The 12,639-nt window shown below is 42.1% G+C and overlaps 1 protein-coding gene across 4 annotated transcripts in view; it reads left to right on the forward strand.

Moving 5' to 3' along the window:
- The window catches only part of UBR3 (ubiquitin protein ligase E3 component n-recognin 3), a 4,226,407-nt gene that overhangs the window by 1,422,758 nt on the left and 2,791,010 nt on the right, over positions 1-12,639 (forward strand). For all 4 annotated transcript variants that reach the window (XM_044075499.1, XM_044075501.1, XM_044075502.1 and 1 more), the window contains exon 13: positions 8,365-8,454. In XM_044075499.1, the coding sequence (XP_043931434.1) occupies positions 8,365-8,454 (90 nt within the window). The remainder of the gene's footprint in view (positions 1-8,364; positions 8,455-12,639) is intronic.

Genomic DNA, 12,639 nt, shown 5'->3' on the forward strand with positions numbered 1-12,639 from the left:
CTTTCTTTTGTTCAGAATCCAGGTTACATTATTTATCTGAGGTGTGATGCTGGCAATCTGTAACTGTTACGGCATATTTAAATGCCATTGTTTAAGACCCATTGTTTTTTTTAATGGCCCTGTAGTTGGAATAAGTGACCTAACCTAATTATTCTGCCACTCTTACCAGCCTTCATGATGTAATAGATGAGACAAACACAGGAAAGAAAGGCAAACAGAAATAAGTTCAGACAAAAAACAAATGGAATAATTACTGAATGATGCCTTTTGTGTTTTTTATTGGATTACAGGGGAAGGAAAAACACTTTTTGGAAAGACAAAACTTGATATTTGGGTAGAATTATTCTTTAACCATAACAATAAACGTTTGAATTCCTCACTGCTGCAGTAGCCAAACCCACATTTCATCTCCAACTATACTCTTGCATACCTTTGTAGTTAGTATATTAAGTATGATTTTGTGTGTTTCTTCTTTGTGTTTTTTTCCCCAGTTCAGGATTGTTAAGCTCTTCTCTCATTGTATAGGCTAGAAAGTCTGAAGAAATCTTCATTCTGACTGCTGATTTTCCTCCTTGGGGCTTGCCATTTGGCAGTCAGAGTGAAACTTTGTGTGTGTGCACGTGTGTGCGTGTGTGCACGTGTGTGCGTGTTGGGGGTGGGGCAGAGCTTAGAGAAACAAACAACCTGAATGTAGGTGCCCACTGTTAAGGGAAATTCAACTTGCACAACTGCACTTTATCCATGACTAGTAACTATTTTTCTCTTTTCTTTGTCATTCTGTGTGTAATACATTCACTTTTCTTTAGCTGGAAGTGCAAAGCACTCAGCTAGTGTCCATGATGTCAGTCTTGCATATGTTAGTGCCTTTTAATATCTTAGTTATTTTTGATGTTTTTCTTCTTTGACATAGACATTACTGCAACCTGTAATAAAGATAGGTTTCTATTTTTGTTAACATGTAGAGGTGGTTACTGTTGTCTCTTTGACACCAAAGCATTTCCCAGGGATGTTGTGATGTCCTTCAAGAATGCAACTGCAGTCCTGACATATGGGTTGTCCTGCCTCAGGCAGCCCTTCGGTCGGCCGGATTCCAAAGTCTGGGTCCTGCGTCGGCTGATGTCACCTCTTCCCCGACGTCAGAGCGGCTGGGGTATAAAAGCATCAGTCGACGCCATCTTCTTCAGTCTTTCTTGCCGTGCGGTGCCCGAAGCAGAAGCAGTTCGCAAGTGCCGGTCGGCCAGCTCATGTGTTTTCAGATACCTAAGTCATCAAAAAGCTAAGTACCCCGTTGGGGAACCTTTTCTTGCCTCAGCCGATGTCAGACAAAACTGAAAAAGTTAATAATTGTTTGTCTTGTGGTAAACAAATACCTCATAAGGACTTCCATTCTTACTGTCTTCCCTGCCTCGGCCCAGACCACGACGTCTCGGCCTGTGCTGCCTGTGCTTGCTTCAATAAGCGCACACTTAGGCGCCGGGCAGAATTTGCTGAAGACTTTTTTGGGGAAAATTTCTCCTATATCATGCCGTCGGAACTTCCGACAGCACACGTTTCCAAAAAACGGAAGGACCGGGACCGACCTTCGCGGCCCGCGACTTCCACTGACACCACACCTAAGCCTACCGCGAGTGCATCGGTCTCTTCGGAGGCGGTAATTCAACCGCTCCAGGCCGACAACACCACTTTACCGCACACTTCGGTCCCGGAGGCTTCCCCGGTGCCGGTTGTTGTTTTTCCTCCTAAAACCGAAGACCAAGATTTGCCTGACACCATACCGGTGGACAAAGTTACCCCAGCACGTGGGGCAGCTAAGCCTCCTGTGTATATGTCCATCAAGGCCTACACACGTGCTAAGGCTGCCAGCCAGGCCAAGTCTCACCCTCCTAAATCTTTTTCTCAGACTCCCACTTCAGATAAACAGATCATGACTTTAGCTGCAGATCTAATTTCTTTAATCAGAGGCTCTCAGGCTCATCCAGACAGAGGTTCTCAGCCGCCTTCAGACAAAAGGCCTAGGGTTGAGCAGACAGATACCCTTTCTTCAGATGAAGCCTCTGGTGAGTCAGGCCTTTCAGATTCCCAGGAAGAACCCTTCCCGGCCTACGAGGATTCTGATGCAGATGAATCCATTCCCTCTGCCTCTCCTCCTGAATATATTTCTTTCGGGGAATTTCTACACTCCATGAGAGAGCATTTTCAGTGGCAGGGCCAGGACTTCTCGGACTCCAGGAAAAGGCTTCGGACCTTCCTTAAGTTACCCCAGCACAGGTCTTTAGCTATTCCCCCAGTGTTAGATGTATTGGATGATGTGTACTCAGACTCCAGTACTTCTCCTGATTCTCTCCCTCCTGCTCCTGTCAAGCCTGACAGATATTATAGGGTTCCTGAAACTCATAAGCATCTCTTTAAGGCCCACTCAGTTGACCTAGAAACTATTTCTCAGGGGCCCAAAGGAGTGGCCACTTCCATGACCAAGAATCCTTTGCCCACAGACAGGGAAGCTGGAAGCTAGGTCCCTGGAGAGGTGGGGTAAGAAAGTTTATACCTCTACCACCCTTGCCATGAGGGCTCTTAACTGTCTTTTTCATATGTTTCAGTATCAGGATTTTCTGATGGATGATTTGCAGAAAAAGGTAGCCTCTCCTGAGCCTTTAGATAGAAAGGCTTTGCAGGATTTGGTTCATAACACTCAGCAGGTTAGCAATCATTTTCTTCAGTGTGGTTATGATGCATTGGAAGCTTCATGTAGGGCAGCTATGACAGGGGCTGTCATACGTAGACATGCTTGGTTAAAAGAACAGTCATTGCCAGACCATGTTAAAGTAAAGCTTTTAGATGCACCTCTGGAAAAAGACAAGCTATTTGGTGCTAATGCACACGGTGTGTTGAAATCAATTGAGGAAAAGGCTAAATCAGTACAAACAGTCAAAGATTTCCTCCAGGTTCAGCCACCAAGGTTCAGCAGGAATTGGCCTTCGAAGAATTGGTCCTTTCCAGACACTGACAAGTTTCAAAGGGGAAAAAGCAGGCGTGCTCGAGGTAGAGGGCAATACCGAGGCTCCTACAGGGGCCGCCAATGGCAACCAACTAATCAGAGAGGTGGCGCAGGAACTCCCACTGCTCCACAGGGACAATCACAATGACTTGACTTTGACACCGCCGACCAAGGCTCAAAGAGAAGCTCCTTTAGGCGGAAAGTTATCCTTATTTGCAAAAAATTGGCACATTTTTACAAAGGACAGATGGATTTTGAACATAATAGACAAAGGTTACAGGTTCCACTTCCATACCTTACCAACAAGACAAGGCATGCCAAACCTGCCACACAATCAAAGGGCAGAGGCACTCATGCAAGTTTCAAAGCTGCTACAAATCAAAGCAATAGAAAAGGTTCCTCCTCAGGAACAAGGCCAGGGATTCTATTCAAGACTGTTCCTTGTTCCAAGAAAAGAAAAGCAATGGAGACCTATACTGGACTTGTCCGCTTTAAACACTTTTCTCATTGTGCCAAAATTCAAAATGCTGACGTTACAGCAACTTCTTCCCATGCTGGGCAAGGGGTCTTGGCTGGTTACTCTGGACCTCAAGGAGGCATACCTGCATGTCCCAATCAGACACAGCTGCAGAAGATACCTCAGATTTCTTGCAGGGTCAGAGCATTATGAATTCTCAGCATTGCCTTTTGGCTTATCTACTGCGCCCAGAGTATTCACGAAATGCCTGGCATCAGTAATTGCACATTGCAGACTTCAGGGGTTACAAATATACCCTTATCTGGACGACTGCCTTATACAAGCGGACAGCCAGCAAGCCTTGATAAGAAACTTGGACTATGTCATTCACTTACTACAGGCTTTGGGATACACAGTCAACATTCAAAAATCAAGACTACTGCCATCCCAACAAATAATCTTTCTAGGAGCCAAACTGGACACAAACTCACAAATGGCTTTCTTCACAGAAGAAAAACAAGAACAATTACCAGATTACTTCAAAAGCCTAGCAAAGCACACCCAGATGACTGCAAGGAAAATCCTGCAGGCCCTGGGTTTCATGGCATCTTGCATTCTCCTGATCCCTCTGGCAAGACTACACATGAGAAAATTACAATGGTACCTAAAAAGTCTATGGTCTCAACACAGCCACAACTTAGAAGCTATTATTCCACTCATTCCATGTCTACAAAAGGAATTTTTGTGGTGGGCACAAGCAAGCCAGCTAAACAAAGGCATGCCCTTCAACAAACCTCAAGCAAGCCAAACCATTACAACAGACGCCTCAGATCATGGATGGGGGGCGCACATGGAAGGCAGATGCATTCAAGGGCAATGGGCTCCCCGGGAATTGCATCTGCACATCAATCAAAAAGAGATGCTGGCAGTGATTCATGCAATCGAGGCCCTCGGAAAATTTCTTCAACAAGGTCCTCTGCTAATAAAGACAGACAACACCACTGTTATGTGGTACATAAACAAGCAGGGAGGCACTCATTCTTACCCCCTTTGCAGACTAACAATGACTCTTTGGGAAAAGTCCCTGAAACTAAACATGCAGTTGCAATCCCAGTTTGTTCCAGGCAAGGACAATATTCTGGCGGACAGTCTGAGCAGAAACATTATGGACCCCCACGAATGGATGTTGCATCCAGACATTTTTTCACAAATAACTCATGCATGGGGAAGGCCGGACATAGACCTCTTTGCCTCTCACCACAATCATCATCTGAAAAAGTTCTGCTCAAGGACACACCATCCTCAAGCCTGGAGAATAGATGCTCTCTCCTTCAGTTGGAATTCTCTAACAATCTATGCATTCCCGCCTCTACCATTAATGACCAAGGTGTTACTGAAGATCGAAGTAGAACAACCGAAAGGCATTTTGATAGCTCCAGACTGGCCAAGACAACACTGGTACCCATTACTAAGGAGCATAACTCGCACCGATCCATGGCCCCTGCCTCTATGCCCTCTGCTTATAACTCAGCACAATTACAGGACGGTTCATCCAAACCTGCAAACATTGCAACTGACAGCTTGGAGGGTTACATGACTTCTCCCCATATTTCTCTCTCCAAAAAAGTTCAAGAGATCCTACTGGAAGCACGCAGGCCTTCTACCAGAAAAGCTTATTTAGCCAAATGGAAGAGGTTCAGCATCTGGAATGCCAACAAGGGTCAGGATGCATCAGTAATGAACATCCCTCAGATTCTAGAATACGTGGCAGAAATGTTTCACAATGGCCTTTCATATTCTTCCATTAAAATATACGCTTCAGCAATTTCAGCAAAATACAACTGTGATCCACCTGTGTTTTCACATCCTTTGCTAAGACAGTTTCTAAGGGGGATAAAGAATATCAAACCTCCAAGAAAACCACCAGTGCCTGCATGGGACCTCAATTTCATCTTGGAAAAATTAACTCTTCCTCCTTTTGAGCCAGCAGCATCTTCAGAATTGCAATTTCTCTCCTGGAAAACAGTTTTCCTGTTGGCAATTACTTCAGCAAGAAGAGTCTCGGAGATACAGGCCCTCATGGCAGTACCTCCATTTCTCATTTTTCATCAGGACAGAGTCTCTTTAAGAACCAATCCTTCATTCATGCCAAAAGTGATATCCAGGGTTTCTCTAAACCAAGCAATTCACCTGCCTACTTTCTTTCCCAATCCTCAAAATAAAGGAGAAAAACTTCTGCACACATTGGACATACACAGACAATTGCGCTACTACTTGGATAGAACAAAGGCCAACAGAAAGTCTGACCAACTATTTGTAGCTTACGCTCCTGGAGTACAAGGGAAGGCAATTTCCAAACAATTTCAAAATGGATTGGAAACTGCATCAGATTCTGCTACTCTTTCCATGGAAAAGGTGTGCCAGCCAATATCAGGCCACACTCCACCAGAGCTACAGCCACCTCCACAGCCTTTTTAAGAGGAGTGGCTACAAAGGACATTCTAGAAGCTGCTACATGGAGCTCCATGCATACATTTTCCAAGCATTACAACCTGCCTTTATATTCCAGATCCCGAGCAAGCTTTGCTTCTGCAGTCCTGCAGGGCATTTTAGCTACACCATCATTATCTTAGATCCTACCACCCCCAGCTTGGCTATGGTATTCAACCCATATGTCAGGACTGCAGTTGCATTCTTGAAGGACATAGTACAGTTTTGTACCTACCATAAATGTAGATGTCCGATAGATATGCAACTGCAGTCAGGTTTTCCCTCCCTCCTACCCCTCTGTAATTATCTTTTTGGGTCCACTCCCCCCTTTTTCATATTAGCTGGGGATAGTATTTATGGTGTATCTGTTTATTACTGTTGTGCATGTCTGGAATTTTATCCATTCTCTAAATTTAGCCTTCCTTGGAGGGCACCTGGCATCTGGGGCAAGAAACACTGAAGAAGATGGCGTCGACTGATGCTTTTATACCCCAGCCGCTCTGACGTCGGGGAAGAGGCGACATCAGCCGACGCTGGACCCAGACTTTGGAATCCGGCCGACTGAAGGGCTGCCTGAGGCAGGACAACCCATATGTCAGGACTGCAGTTGCATATCTATCGGACATCTACATTTATGGTAGGTACAAAACTGTACTTTCTGTATTCTGCTCTGGCCCAGCTGCTTTTATTAGAACAGCTACGTCTGATCCCTAATATTGAATATTACTTGCAGGTGTGTACAAGTTTGCCTCGTCTCTGATTTGCTTAGTGTCGTTGGTTTTAACTTAAACTCCACTATGTTTTACATAGATGTTTATCATTTGGGTTGTAAAATGGAGCCATCCTTTACTGACATACATTTTATATACCATCTGGTGGCACTACACATCTGTTCACTCTTTGCAGAGTTTAGTAATTGTGGCTCCTGGTTTTCTTCCTTCAGAACTCTTCCCGTTTTATGTTTGTTACACTCACACTAATGTTTAGTGGCCCTTTATTGTCTGTTATGGCTGGTGCATTTAAACTCTCAGTTAAGTAGGTAATTGGTTGGTTTATTCTAGCTGTTTCAGTGTAGTCAAGCAGCTCCCTTTCAAAACCTCAGATGCTAGGAGGCTATGTAGTAGTTAGCACCAAGCTTCAATTATGTTAATCCTTAAAACCTGCTAGAGATGTAGGTTGTCTTATTTCAAGTGAGAGATAATTCCTTGCTTTGCTGCTCTGTGTAAAAACAAGTAAGTAAATAAATAAATACATAAATAATTTTAGAGTTAATTATTGGTTAGTCCGCAAGAAAGTTCTTTCTGATATATCTTGCTACTGATGTAAAATTTAGTCCCAACATTGCAGCTGTTGCCATGTTTAGACACTTAAACACAAGTACAAAATCACCTCTAAAATGATGATACTGACTGAAAAAATTATATACTCAGTCTTTCACTGTATGAAAATAGTCTCACATTAATTATCTGGTGTGTGTGCTTTGAATTCTTTCTAATGGTAGCCGTTTAATTTGTCTAGACTTCAGTGCCAGTTCCCAAAATGTAGAGTGAATGACTGAAAGAACAGCTTAAGAATATGAAATCCAAGATTCTATTTCTTAGTATATTCATTTTTATCCTAGGTTTAGTGATCTTGGAGTTAGTATCTAAAGGTTTGGAGGGTGTAGGGTTTTGCCACCCACATCAGGTGTGGGGTTAGGGGCTTGCCTCTCTTGTAAAAAAACATGTTTATAGAAGAAGAGAGATGTTTGCTCTTCTCCTCTGTTTTCAGTCTTTTTTGTGTGTTTTGGGACTTGGCAGTGTGATTCCCTAGTATTTCAGTAGGGAGCCCTGTCTTTTTGTAGAGATGCTGCATCAATACAGATGATCTTGTTCACAATATTCTGTATGAAGTTGAATAAAAGTCTTAAATAATTGAATCAAGGCACTTTGATCTTTGATTTGAAAGTGTGCAAGATGTCCCTTATAATACTATAGTGTCTTAATGTGCTCATGAAATGAGATTCTAGTAAGTGTTTGGATCAGGATCTTGTTTTGTGTAGAGAGAGTTAAAGCTGTGAGACACAGTTCCTGTGGTATAGGGTTTGATTTTTTTAATAGATTACCTTGTTTTCTTGCCATTTATTTTTGCATTGTACTGTTTATTTTGCTTTCATTGAATTTGTCAGAGATTTTCTGTATAAAATATTTATGTGCTACTGCTGTTCATTTACCCTTTTTTATGTCACGTGTGCTGTATGATTGACCTTTTTCTCAACTAGGTACATGCATTTTCTGTTTGACATATTAGGATACTTAAAAGAAATCCATAAATTTAGTGACAAAATAAACTTGTATTTGTTTTGAATTCCACATTTAGGAACCATTACTAAATGTTTACTTGTTATTTGACCAGATAGTAATACTTGCTTTGTTCAATGCAGGCTGTGAAGTGCCAAGATATGGACTTAGATTCACTCCTTCCAGATCATGAAATGCTTATGAAGCTAATGGTTCACCCATTACAAATACAGGTATTTTACTCTTATTGTTGAGTGAATTTTTGTCTGCTTTTACTGTATTCTTGTGTATTTAAAACAGCATGGTTGAGTCTTTACATAACGTTTTGTCAAAGTTGGTGTGTATGTTGTCAATGTGCATTTAATGGTGGACTTTCTGTTGCAGAGGAGACAGCGTTGACAGTCTGGGTTTAGGGTCAGAATTTATAAGAGGGATAGCAAATGTGGTAAAGGCTGTGGCTGCAACATTCCCTTTTTTCCACTTTAAGAAGTGTGCTGATGACATAAGTGACTTACTGGTCATTTTGGGTGCCAGAGGAGCAGCATTCATCACATTTTTGGTGGTGGGGTCCATATCCTAAGAATATATTCAAAAGCCTTTGTATTGTGCTTTAATTTCACTGTATCCATCCTGCACTGACCTGTGAACATTTAAGAATAATTTTCCTAGCTAATATAATACTGACCTAAGAAGCAGTGGTTCTACGAAATAAGTAATGTATGTTAAAAGTGGAAATAGGAGATTTGAGAGCAGAAGGAATGTAAAGAGAGACATTGGAAAAGTATGGTAAGAGAGGGGCATGTTGGTTATGCAGTATCAAGCAGAGCAAAAAAGGGCTATTGTAAGGAGTAAGCAAGGAACAATGGTTTTGTGAGAGGGAGATGGACTATTTACTCACAATGCATACATACTGTTTTGTGGGTACTGATCAGTTGGAAGAATATAAATACGATTAAGAAGGCAAAGGAAAGCTAGGCAAGAAAGTAAAGTCATTTGGGTTAACAAGAGCAATAAAGGAAAGACAGAAGAAAGAAATACATGTAAAAGAGCAACATTAAAGGAAAAAATATAAAAGGATGAGTGTCAGCATAATGACATGGAATGTAGATGGAACAGTAGCTATGCAAAAGAGAGTTATTGCCTACCCATTAAAAATTAAACAATTAGTTTTAATAAGAGAGTTGCTTTTAAGTAATACAGAACATGCAAATAAAGAGATGAAAATGAAAGGGTATTATGCAGGATTAAAAGAAATTAAATGAAAAGTAGTAATTTTAATAAAAGACCGTGGACGGTTTTAGATGGAAGAGGTATTTAAAGACATTGAGGGAAGATTTGTAGGATTCAGTGTATGCTGGAAGGGAATGAAAATTACAGTAGATTCAATGTCTTTTTCGTTCAGTTTGACAGTTGCTTATCAGATCCAACCTTGGTGCTTTTTTCAAGAGCTTAGATTCAAGGCTCTGACACCTTCCTACCCATAATTTCCTCTGGTCCCGGAATTATCTCAGATCTCATTTGTCTCTTGATCTAGCAAGAATGTCTATTCAAGGGCTTTGACATCCATCGAATAATAAGTATTATTTTTCTATTAGTATTTGTGCTTTAGTCTCTTGGCTTTTCTCTTAAGCCCCACTGAATTAATGCCCCCCCCCCATTTGATGCTATGGTTGTTGCAGCAGCAACAAAGAAGGTGCTGTCTGAAGACAGCACGTCAGTTCATCCCCCTAATAGAGCATCTACGGCTTTGAACAGATTTGGGAAATGGAAATACTCTTCAGTTAGTTTTGCACTAAGAGCGCTGAACTACCTAGCTCTTTATGGCACGCTTTCAGAGGGACTTGACAAAGGAACTGACAAAATCCCTCTTAGGTAATCTACCTGTGGACATCCAAAAGTCAGTGGAGTCCCAGTTGTCTACCAGCCAGTCAGTGACTAATGTATCCATGTGTCTACTTTCCATTGCATCTGAGGGTGCAACCAGGCAGCAGGCACTGGCATTGCTATTCATCAGCACACCAGAATGTGCCTATGTGACTTCATGAAAGGCTTCAATGTATCCTTCATCAACGCCCCCTTTGATGGTTTTACCCTATTCAGACCTCAAGTTAAGGAGTGAGCAAGAAGGGAAGACCCTGTTTGCAGTCAAAATATGCTTTTCTACCCCATAGAGGACCTTCTCCCAAAACCAGAAGTGGGAGAAAACTTTGATTTCAAAAATCCCAAGGTTTTGGACCAGATGCTTCTGCAGACAGACTCCTTCCTCCAAGGGGTTGTAATTTCAATGGACATTGCCCCAGATGCAGAAGCGGACCAAACAATCAAGGGTTTCACAGTCCATTCATGGAGAAACCTTGCCAGTGTTCCTGAACAGCTGCCTGACTGCCACACTCTGTGAGTAGTCAGGGGGCACTTATCCCTGCATTCTTAAGCCTACTGGGCCATTGCTCAAGATTCATGGGTGCAGATGATAATCACCAGAGGCTATGTTATTCCTTTGTTTCCCTTCCTCAAAAGAAAAAAAGAAAGAAAATGCTCGCTACTCCACCCAGTCAAATGGAATTAGCAGCAACAGAAGTAAGAAAGCAGCTAAAAAAGAAAGTCATCCGGCAGGTCCCACCAGACCATTCAGGATCCAGATTCTATTCAAGCTTCTTTTTAGTTCTGAAGAAAACAGGGGACCTGTGGACCCATCTTGGACCTAGGCCACCTCAACCAGTTCAAGAAACAGACAAAATTCAGAATGGTCACTCTTCACTTCATTCTACCTCTTCTGAGGAATGATTTCTGGATGTGTTCCATAAATCTCCAGGATGTGTACTGTAATATCAAGATGATAAAGCAGTCTGGGAGATTTCTCCATTTCTGACTGGGAAGCAATCGCTTTCTATTCAGAACAATGCCCTTCATTCTTACCACATCCCCTGGGTGTTCACCAAATGCATGGCGGTGGTAGCAGCATATCTCAGGCTGCAAGAGTTCTAGGTGTTCCCATATTTGGATGATTGGCTCCTTACTGTACCAGCCAAAAGATGTACTAATTCAGTGTAGAGACGACTTTGTCCATCTGTCTCCACAGCTGGGAATTGCTATCAGTCTTGTCAAGAGCCAGTTGACATCAACACATTTGATAGTTTAATGGATGCTACCTGAACACAAATACTCAAATAGCCAGGCTCCCACAATCCAGAATCATGTTTCTGCATTAGGTTGCTTCAGAGGTCCTTCATCACCCTTGTCCAGAAGCAAGACTTATTCTTCAATTTCTCGGCCTGATGGTTGCTTTAATTACACTAGTCCCTCAGGCATGGTATTATATGAGAGTTCTGCAATGAACAGTTTCTATTCAATTGTCCCTGATATCTCATTCCTTTCATGCCCCAGTACAACTCACCCTGAGATGCAGAAAACACATCAGTTGGTGGTTGAGCACCCCCATAGTGTCATGTGATTGACCTTTCTCCCCACCACTCCCAGTAGCCACTGTGACCACAGACACTTCCTTTTTGAGTTGTGAGGGGTGGGCATTTGGAAGGGAAGACTATTCAAGGCTCTTGGTTGATAACAGATACAATATTCACATCAGTATCTTGGAGATGAGGGCAGTCCAGCTAGCATTGCAGGTTTTTCAGGATTCCCTCCAAGAGTGTGTGATCTTTGTCCAGATGGACAACATAGCAGCAGTCTGGTATATCAACAAGCAAGGAGTAACCCATTCATATCTTCTATACTGGGAATCCATGAAAGTATGGCAGGCAAAGTTTTCCCATCACTTTCTAATTACAACTCATCTCCCTCCTCAAAAAAAAAAAAGTACCAGAAAAGTTTATCTTATTAAATAGAAAAGCTCTATCTTATGGGTTCCTCAGGAGGCTTAGACTATTTTTCAGCTCTTCATCCAGCGATTTTAGATTTTTTTTTGGCAGAATTGTTTCATGAAGAATTTTTTTTTTATAACTATTAAGGTACAGTTGGCAGCCATTTCTAATTTTCATGCTAGACAAAATCAGGCTTCTGTTGCTTCTATAAAGATTTCCAAGTCCTTGTTGATAGGGACCTTCATTTTAAGACCTCCCCAATCAGGGATCCAATTCCAGTTTTGGGATATTACTGTCATGATCCAGGCTTTGACAAAAGCCCCGTTTGAGCATGCTTGTACTGTGAATCTAAAATTTCTTTCTTGGAAGACTCTTTTTGGTGGTTATCACTTCTGCATGGAGGTTTTCGGAGTTGCAAACTTTGTCATGTAAACCTCTGCGTCTGTTTTATTACAAAGACAGTGTTCCACTGAGAACAAATCTCCAGTTTCTCCATAAAGTGACTACTACAGCAAACATTAATCAAACTGTCATTCTACCTGTGTTACTTCCAAAGTTCTCCAGCAAAGAGAAGTATATCCTATGTGTGCTAGACTTTCA

The sequence above is a fragment of the Protopterus annectens genome, chromosome 6.part1 (assembly GCF_019279795.1).
Source record: "Protopterus annectens isolate FY-2018-M chromosome 6.part1, PAN1.0, whole genome shotgun sequence".
Classification (NCBI taxonomy): domain Eukaryota; kingdom Metazoa; phylum Chordata; order Ceratodontiformes; family Protopteridae; genus Protopterus; species Protopterus annectens.